The following is a 9,814-nucleotide window of genomic DNA, read 5'->3' as shown; positions in this document are numbered from 1 at the left end:
ATTATAAAAGAATGATAATGGGGATAATACTTTATTGAAAAGTTATGAATGTGAAAAGAAAGATCTAAAAAAAGTAGTAGTGAGGTAAAGTGGGGATCATGAGAAAAGAGAGATATAATATTTAAATGTAATTTTTTGCCCAAAAAAAAATGTAACACTTATTAAAACACGGTCGAATTTGATAAGAGCCCTCATAGAGCAGTCTTCTACTTATAGTCTATTGATGCCCTGAGAGAAGGCGGTCTACCCATTAGCATTATCCAAGTAACAGTCAAAGTGGAAATTGTACGAGTATTGTAACACTTATTAAAACACGGAGGGAGTCATAATATTATTGAATTTTACTATATTTATAGCTTCTAAGCATAACCCAAAATCGACCCGAAATCTAATTTGAACCTGACCAGCTGACTCGAATTGTCACCCCTACGAGTCCCGAACAGATGCACAAAAGTAAATTCAAGGAAAGGAATTAACTTATTAACTCTTTATCATCCCCATTCTCTGTCCTTTATCAATGTTCGAACCTTCAAATAAAAATCAAATATCTTGATGGAGGGACCCCACAACCATGAGTATGAGGGAAATAGCGGTCTCCGAGGATGCGTTCAGAAAAATTGAAAGCCACCAAAACAGCAGCATGCAAGAAACAATGACCATGGAAAAGGAGTTGATCGAAGAACCAGCCGGAGCAAAGACCAACTCGAAAGAGGAAGATGGTCCTACAAGGGATATTGATCAAAGCCATGGGATAACAAACTCGGCTAGCCATGAAAGTAAGCAACATGGAAAGAAAGGTAAGTCATGCAGAAGGGTGGGTAAAGGACCTAGTTCAACTCCTAAAACCAGATCAAGAAGCAGAAGGAAGTCTACATCAACCAAGCGCCATTCAGGAATGAAGCGGAAGATTAGTGTCCCCCCTCCAATCTCCATCAGACGTTGCCTACAGTGTCAAGAAGAAGACTAGTTGCAGTACGACTGATTGTATGTCTCTCTACAGTAGTACTAAAGCTACCTACAATCTAGCTTCTACTGCTAGAAATAATAGTGAAGTTAATTCCTTGTTTATCCTGCTGCCAAAAAGAGGCACAGGCTAAATTGCTAGTTCTAATCCTAAAACGGATCATTCACCACTAACCACCTCCACCTAAAATCAGGCATTAACCGTTTCTGAAGTCAGATTACATAATCCAACGGATGTCCGATAATCCGATATACCTGCCTGAGCACAGCAAGACTGAAGAAACACATCCTGCAGTTCAAACTTTCCTACAAGTCATGACTTTCGTGTAACTACTGCAAGGAACAAAACACCACTATCGATGTATAAGAATTAACAAAGGCTGTGAAGAAACAGAGAACAGAGAGCAGACGTCATAAATTAACTGTAAATATATATATATTAGTCTCTGAGTTCCATGACAATGGTCATTTCCCACTGTACAAGGCTTGTAAATAGCATTGCTAACACATTTCTCAAAATATTACACTTGAGCCATAACATAAGACAGACCGAGTCACGGATACCAATTATGCACAATTTGATCCGACTCAGAAATAGCAAAAAATTTAGAGGGCCCCAACTTGAAAAAACAGAGTAGGGGGAAAACTATTCACAACTTCAGGGCACTCGATGGCTGAGCAAAGTTTTTTTTTTTTCCAGAAAAACAAAAAAAATACTTCCAGCTGTTCAGCCTTCGGTCACCTAAATCATCTTGCCAACCATGACTTATCGTAGCTGCTCACGGTGGTTCTAGAGCTTTAAAGCCAAAACCAGGAGTCCGGATCCAAAACACAAATACTGACACTCCCAAGTCCAATTTTTTTAAACCTTTTTTTTTTTTTTTTTTGTCCACCTCTTCCTAATTTGTACACTTCACCATCATATATACGAGAAAGTTAGCACAGATTAGCCAGTCTGCAGTATAGTTATGCCGAGCCCTTCTACCTCTACAAAAGCTCATCTGATTTCTCTTCAACATCATCATTTCCATTGTTTCCTGAGAATTCGTCTGACTCTGGCCCATTTGGCTGACGCGTCTGGATGTTAAAACTAGTTGAAGGCAAATGCTCCTGGATGATCTACAAGAAAGGTGCACCAGATAATACCTTATAATTTCATTAAGGAATAACCAATAACAGGAGAAACAATACAAGTGTTCTAGGAAAGGCGTAAACAATACAAGGATTCCAAGGGTAAGGCCGTAAGGAAACTTTAAAGGAAAAATAGAAAATTAAGCTCAGAGGGAAGCAAGTACCTGCTCACCAGCCTCGTCACCCTCTGAATGGAATAAAATTGGTCGACAACGCTTATCCTCATTCATCAAGCTAGAATTCTGAAAGTGGGCAATAAGGGCTGTCCTTCCCTGAATGCGAGCATATGCCAAGGATGCAACTTTCTCACTATTGAACTTTTCCCATTTCTTCCCATTAAATGCCTAAATCACACGAAACAAAATTCGGTAAATTCAATACAAAAGGATCATAATACTTCTTTCACATATGATCGGACAAACACAGAACTAACAGAAAACAGAACAGAAACTAGCAACTTGTGAGAAACAATGAGGATGGATGAATTTTGCTAGTGATGAGGATGGATGCAACTTGCAAGTCTCATTAACATACAAAGTATTTAGGTTAAATGGAAGCAAATTCAAAGTCCTGATCTAGACAATGCTACATTCCTTAAGAAACACATCAGCAATATGATTAAATCCCAGAACTTGTTTAAAGCCCTGCTTAAGAGCATATAGCATTCGGTAGCAGGATGCCGAGGAGGCATTAAAATCAAATATAAAATAGAATAAAAAATTGGTACCTTATAGAACGGGATGATATGTAATGGAGATAACATGTTGATAAATGCATAACCCACATTGCACTTGTTCTGCACATTCAAAATCAACCCCAGAGAACAGTCAGCTAGAGAAAGATTATCAAAGTTTGCATGGAAATTGAATTTTAAGTAAAATTGTTCACTTCCAGTGAACTACAAAGATACCTTAAAATCTATGGGCAAATAAATGAAATCATAAGTGCCTTTGTGATTTTCATCAATAGCAGCTAGCAGCATCTTTGAAGTATACCTAGATGCAAGACAATGAAACTAATCAGTCAAAAGAATAAGAAAATGATATTCAATATCACTTCTAATAAAGTGCAGAAATACCATACTTGTTAGGGATATTTTTTATCATAAGGGTTGTCCTGCCATCTTCGCCATTGGCAATCTTTTCCAAATCTAATTGAAATTGCTTTTTGCAATCAACCTGATTTGTGTTACTCTCAACCCGTCGAGTGCGGGTGCGTTCAGATTCAATTCCAACTGTTTGCCCTGTGTAAGGACCATTACCAAGGAATACAGGACTAAGCCTTGGTGAAGACATCATTCTAAAACTAGGGGAATTACTTTCAGACATGTTTCCTGCAATACCAGCATGCATAGCAGATCGAGGACCAACATTCATCATGTAATTACCATTGCTAGGAGCTCGATTAATGCCCCCAAAACCACCAGGGTTCACATATGATGTCTCAGGTGATTCTGGAAAAAAGCCAAAGTGCCTTTCAAGATGATGAATACCAGAAGGAGCAGAGCCAACATGCTGCTGGTGATGCTGGACTGAACTAAGATACGGGCCATGTCTACTAGAATACGGATACCCATGCCGATGTCCATTAGATACTAGGGGATTTCCTGAGTGAGTGGACCAGGCAGTTGACTTAGCATTCTCAGAAAAAGTGGTGGGACTTCCCCAAAGAAACTGGGGCCCAGACAGTGTTTCAATAGCAGATCCATTTGAAGTTGATGCACCAAATGATGACATGGAGCCAGACAATTGGCTGCCCAGCTTCAGCTCTGGAAATGAATGGGGAGTGTGTAAATTGGCTCTCTGCTCAGAATTATTGGCAAACATTTGCTCAACATGGCTTCCCCTACCAAAATCCTTGCCAATTGGTGCGAGCTTCGGAGAGCCAGAAGCTTGAGAATGCAGAATTGATGCCAATCCAGGAAGATGGTTATTGGTAGTAGGGCTCATTGTCCTATAACCAGGGGATCTGCTAAAAGCGTGCACAGCATTATGGTTAACAGGACTGCTTAGCTGCTGCAACCAACTTCCTGCCATGTAAACGGGGCAATATTAGCTCCATGACACATATGGTAAATAAAATAATTATACAACCTATTACCATATCAGAAGACACCAATATTGTAACATTACCAGGCGGGGAGTTGGTTATCGGGGAGCCAACATGATGCCGAAATCGAGACTCCTCATGGTCAAGCTCTTGATTCAATTGCAACATCAAGCTGCTAATACATATACAGTCAGCTTTATTCAAGAATAAAATATTAAACAGTAGGAGCTTCATCACACGATGAAGCCTCCTCTTCTAGTGCAACAATCTCATCAAATTATACAAATGCAGGTTAATACGTAACAGGGTCACCATAACACAAAGAGACCAAAAGTATAAGTTATAATATCCCTTATGACAACAGTCCTATAAAGAATCTTTGCACGCGTTTCACATGTCAATATGATATCTCAACCGGTTTAGGACACAAGAATCTCAGTAAACTGATCAAGATTAGTATGTAAAAGAATTTGAGACAAAATATTATACTTCCCCTTTTTTTTTAAGTTGCATCACTTTGCCAATTGTGGACTCCTAGGCAATTTTTGGAGATGAGAGAAATAGAGAGTGAAAAAAAAGAAGGGACTCATGTGATAGAAGAGAGAAAGAGACAGTTTATTAACTAAAAATGAAAGTAATGCAACTAATTTGAAATTTCCATTTTAGGAAATTGATGCAACTAAAAATTACGGAGGAAGTACATCCAACAACCAAGAATAAATCCATCCATTGGATTGGATTTATTGAAAATTAAAAGCGGATTTAAAAAAGGCACAACAATTTATACTTGTACTCAAAAAAAAAAAAAAAAAAGGGAAGAAAACACACACATATACCCTAGTGGCTACCACCAGACCCCACTTAGCTGTATCATAAGGTATTAAGGAAGACCACCAAATGCAGATAGCCTTTCACTGCCATATAGCAAAGCAATTAACACCCAAAGATAGAATGGCAACAGGTAAGGAGCATATGCATCAATAGAAGGAAGCCTTAGTTCTAAATACATATAGCAGAAGGAAAATTTTGCCAAAAGCTATATATCAAGACATTCACAGAATGAAGAGATGCTGCAAGACGATTATGATCATTATTGCATGGTAACATCACTCATTTTACATGAACAATATGAAGGGTACAATTAGTAAACAAAAATCAATATATCGTGTAAACAAGTATAGAAGGATAAATTTCACAAATTCATATATAGATAGGGAAAATTGTAATGATAAAGGCTGTTAAAAAAATTGGCATATAATGAAGTCAATCTTAAAAGGGTAGAAGAGTGGAAAACTACGCACTTCCGACGTGTCCCACCAGGACGACTAGGTTCAAGCTTTATGCGTTTGCCAGCTATGTCACTTCTATTCAATGCCCTGAGTGCTGCTTCTGCAGCTCTGACATCATAAAACTCAATGAATTTATGGTGCTTCTTATGTGGTGTCTCCCTTATCTGTTATAAAATAAACAAGTCAGATTAATGTCAGCTACCAAAACATGAAAACTAATAAACTCAAAGCATATGTATAAGGAGAACTCCATCACCTCTTTGACCTCTCCATAAGCCCCAAATATTAGACGCAGTTCCTCATTTGAAACTGACGGATCCAGATTAAAGACTACTAACGTCCCCTGATTAATATCCTTCTCAGATGGATTGTCCTGAAATGTTCAACAAAAACATAACTTGAGATTGTTAAAGGTTACCAAAAGCAAAAACAAGAAAAGTATTTAAGAAAAAAAAAAATCTGGAACCTTGGGAATTGAAAAGTGTATGTCAAGTTTTCTCCGGCGCAATGGCTTATTTTGTAAGGCTCGCATGGCTGATCGTGCATCACGAATATCATAATATGATATCATCACAAAGCCTCTATGTTTGCATGCTGTGTACAGTGTCCGGATATCACCATATTGCTGTTGAACAACATAACAAAAAAAAAAATTAATCCAAACCTCAGCATTCGTACAGTTAAAAATACACACATAAGAAAAATATACTGTTGCCAGAAGATCACAATCATTACAAAAAGAAAATCAGCCAACTTTCGTCAAAATTCAATCACAAGTTCTTCAGAGTTCCATGTAATTTACAGGCAAAACATTAAAAGAAATGATTGATGAAGCCTGGCATCCCGGCTGAAACTAATAGACAAAGCACATACAAATTAACAAAAGGAAAATAAGATTTCAACGGTAGTTGCATGTTCAATACTTAAATTTTTGGACCTTTTGTTTTGTTGACTTGCAACATGTCACCAAATATATATATATAGATAGCAGGAGTATTTTAGCAATAGTTATACACCAAGGAAAATAATAAACAAGTCAACCAATAGGAAAACAATAGGAATAATTAGATGGGTGTGTGCTGATAGAATCCATGTTCAACAAAAGTCATGCAACTTAGTAATACTTGGAGATTGGTAGATTACACTAACTTCGCAGACCAGATTAGGACATCAATAATGATGCTAAAGTACTGTACTTAATCGTACCCAACTCTAAATTACCTCGAAAAGATTTCTTAATTCAGAATCCTCAACGTTGCTATTAATATTACGAACAAACAAAGTTCGAGATGGATGCTCCCCATAGGGATGTTCTCCAGCAATTGCTCCAGCATTTGGAGGGCCATATTGAATCATTCCATTACCAGTTATGCCATCAGAGAGGCTAAATTTGGACATATCTAAGCTTAAGGTATCCTGCACATCATTTTCCAACTCCATTCCTCCCAAGTTAACAAAAAAATCACCCTCCTCCATATCATCCACCTGGCTCGCCAGTCCAGTAAAATCATAATCATTCGCAAGATCAGCAAAGAGAGCATCTTCACCGGGTAGCACAAAATCAATTGTATGGTTAACAATATCATCATCAAGTGAATCAACCCCTTCAACGTCTTGCTCCACTTTGTCCAAATTTGCTGCACCATCATCAACAGCTTGCCGACCATTGGCAGAATCATTTATGCTTACTGCAAATCAGTAAGGTCAGAACTCCATAGAGTATATTAAGTGGCAAAGTGGTTGTCTTTAAAACTTACATTTCTCATGTGGAAGGACAGGTAATGAGCTGGAAAATAAAGAAGCGTCACTTGAAGTATGATACATAGGGCTGCGCCGAATATTCCACGCACCAGTTCCCATTTCTTTGGGTTTACCCACTAAAGGAATATTCCAAGAGCCTAGCATAAAGAGATATATATTGCAACTGTTAATCAAACGGCAATCTTCAAAATGTTTCAGCAAAGAAAAATGATCTCAAAAATTTACCTAAAACAGAATCTTCAGCACGTTGACCCATCTAATTACTCTCTGCCAATTTAGAGCACTACGTCAGAATAGCAGCATCAAAAGGCTACAAATAACTCAAACATATTGAAGGGCATATCAAGTTAGGATATCATAATATACATACAAAAGATATGCATCAGAACTCAAATTCCTAGCATTCTCACAAACTGACAATGCTCCTGGACACAGGTTGCTGGGGAGGGGGTGGTGCAGAAAACCAAATATCTACGAAGCTTAAGTTTTAGATCCATCTAGCATTGACATGCATTTAAAATGAACTTCGACGAAGATAAGAAAAGGCATATATCATCCAATTCATCTAATAGCAAAAAGTATATGGTATCAAATCCTACAACACGCTTTAAGGTGAACTTCAGAAAAGATAAGAAAAGGCATACATCATCCAATTTATCTAATAGAAAAAAGTATATGATCTGCACTTTGGAGCCAACACCAATAAACAATCAACATAATTGATAACCACTAATTCTAGGCACACAAACTGTGCGATCATACGAGTCAACGAAACGAGAAAATTGCTAAACAACCTTCAAGTTCCAACGAAGTCAACAATCAATCAATCACCAGACAAATTGCCAGCACAAAACTTAAATGGTTTCTCAACTGTGATTGAACACATTACAACCCCAGATAATAAAATCAGCTAAACTAAAACTTGAAGCAATATACAACATGTGAAGTATCACTTGAGCAAGAAAACCATTAATTTGTAAAGTCAAACAAGTTAACTTAACTCAAAATCTCCCAGCAAAACAAGTCTTTCAGTTCTAAGAAAGGACAGGTGGCTACAATTCTCAACTTACTTCATACTTCCATTTTTTTTTTTTAATCCATACAATTTTTAAAACCCTTGATCAATTTTCAAATAATATTAAATTATTTATCACAATCACACCAGGATCATCCTCATCATCATCATACCCTATTAAGTCCAAAAATTAAAAATTAAATAATAAATAATTAAGTACAAAAATTATTTAAAAAAAAAAAAATTAACACCAAAAAAGCAGAAATATCACTATACCTTTAAAAAAAAAAAAAAAAAAATCAGTCCCAATTAAATTCAAGTAAAACCCAGAAATTGGGGGAAAAAAATAATACCCAGAATTCAAAACTGCAAATTCACATTACAGATGAAAAATTCAGAAACACCCACAAATTATTTTCAAAAAATAAAATTAAATAGAATATTACCCTGAAACGGGTCAACGGAGTCGGAGCTTGTGAACTCAGTAAGAAACCTCGGCAACGGAAACGGCGACGACAACGGAGACGACAAAAGGAAGATAGTTGCAAAAGCAATTACATGCATCTATATATTTATATAAGAAATTAATTCATCAAACCAAAAAAAAAAAAAAAAAAAAAAAAAACTGATCTTTCATAAAAAGGGAGAAGAAAAAGAGACGTGAAGAAAGAGAATTTGATGGGAATTATATAAAATACAATGAGGAAATTAAAGGGTGAAATTGAGGATTACTCTAAGAATAAATAAAAATTGATAGAAAATTAAGGATTGATTGCTTGTTAGAGTAGAATTGTTGGTGTAATTGTAGAGTTGAAAAAAAATTCAAAGTGTTGTGATGTATGATTGGAGAAGACAAAGAGAGAGCGAGAAAGGGGAGTTTAAGAGTGAGAAATGATTGATGAGAAGAGAGAGAAAGGAAGGAGAAATAGTGTTTATTGTGTTGTGTGGTGGGGTTATTAACTCTATTGAATTTTGGGTTTGGAGTCCGTTTTGGACCATATTGAACACTTATTTAATACCAATACTCTACTACTACCCTTATAAATTTTTAAAAAAGAATAAAAAAAAAAAAAAATTGAATTGTTGACAAATTATTATTTTTGTAAATAATGTTGATAAAATAATTAAGTTTAGATAAGTTTAATAAGTTTTCACCTAAAAAAAAGTTTAATAGGTTTGGATAAGGATAATCTAAATCCAAGTTTACTTCACATATACCATGTGAGTTCGTTTCTTTTAAGATAAGGAGGATTGATGTACTAAGCCAAAATCTCGTATAGGCATTTAAAGGAGACGAGAAAAGGATAAAGGATTTCCGCCTTAAAGTGGCTCGAATCTCCAAAGTGAATGAACCAGATAGCCTTTTGCATTATTCACATGCGACATGCATCAATTTGATCACAATTTTTACTAATGTGTAAATAAAATCAAAAAAATCGAAGGAGTATATAAGATGTTTGTAAATACATCTTAATGAATACTAGGGGGGAAATGGAGTATAAGCTTTAACAATATTTATAAACAGATTATTAGAGATATTAAGATCATTTTATACTATTAGAATGGAAAATTTGATGTAATTAGATTAAGCAGCTCTGCTCAAATA

General features: G+C 36.1%; 1 protein-coding gene across 3 annotated transcripts; it reads right to left on the bottom strand.

Annotated features, from left to right (window-relative positions):
* Positions 1–1,374: 1,374 nt before the first annotated feature.
* On the bottom strand, positions 1,375–9,187 carry LOC145636156 (protein MEI2-like 5). Of its 3 annotated transcripts, none has more exons than XM_081687626.1 (13): positions 8,655–9,187; positions 7,419–7,503; positions 7,190–7,330; positions 6,654–7,120; positions 5,899–6,057; positions 5,689–5,805; positions 5,445–5,596; positions 4,227–4,318; positions 3,178–4,123; positions 3,005–3,089; positions 2,822–2,890; positions 2,259–2,438; positions 1,375–2,082 (listed from the first exon to the last, which is right to left on the bottom strand). In XM_081687626.1, exons 2-13 carry the CDS (start codon positions 7,447–7,449, stop codon positions 1,951–1,953), a joined length of 2,571 nt encoding a protein of 856 aa, XP_081543752.1. In that variant the 5' UTR covers positions 7,450–7,503; positions 8,655–9,187; the 3' UTR covers positions 1,375–1,950. The 3 variants fall into 3 exon arrangements, with proteins under 3 accessions (XP_081543752.1, XP_081543751.1, XP_081543753.1); XM_081687625.1 differs by having other exon boundaries at positions 7,419–7,460; XM_081687627.1 differs by having other exon boundaries at positions 4,227–4,315; positions 7,419–7,460.
* Positions 9,188–9,814: the final 627 nt, after the last annotated feature.

The sequence above is a fragment of the Chenopodium album genome, chromosome 6, assembly GCF_948465745.1.
Source record: "Chenopodium album chromosome 6, dcCheAlbu1.1, whole genome shotgun sequence".
Classification (NCBI taxonomy): Eukaryota; Viridiplantae; Streptophyta; class Magnoliopsida; order Caryophyllales; family Amaranthaceae; genus Chenopodium; species Chenopodium album.
This window is presented reverse-complemented; position numbering and strand designations above follow the sequence as displayed.

Excerpts from the sequence above, each read along its gene's own strand:
- LOC145636156 (XM_081687626.1), bottom strand. The coding sequence starts at position 7,449 with ATGGGTCAACGTGCTGAAGATTCTGTTTTAG. Across the intron at positions 6,058-6,653 it reads AATTAAGAAATCTTTTCGAG|CAATATGGTGATATCCGGAC; the intron begins GTAATTTAGAGT and ends GTTGTTCAACAG. Across the intron at positions 2,891-3,004 it reads ATTTGCCCATAGATTTTAAG|AACAAGTGCAATGTGGGTTA; the intron begins GTATCTTTGTAG and ends TTGAATGTGCAG.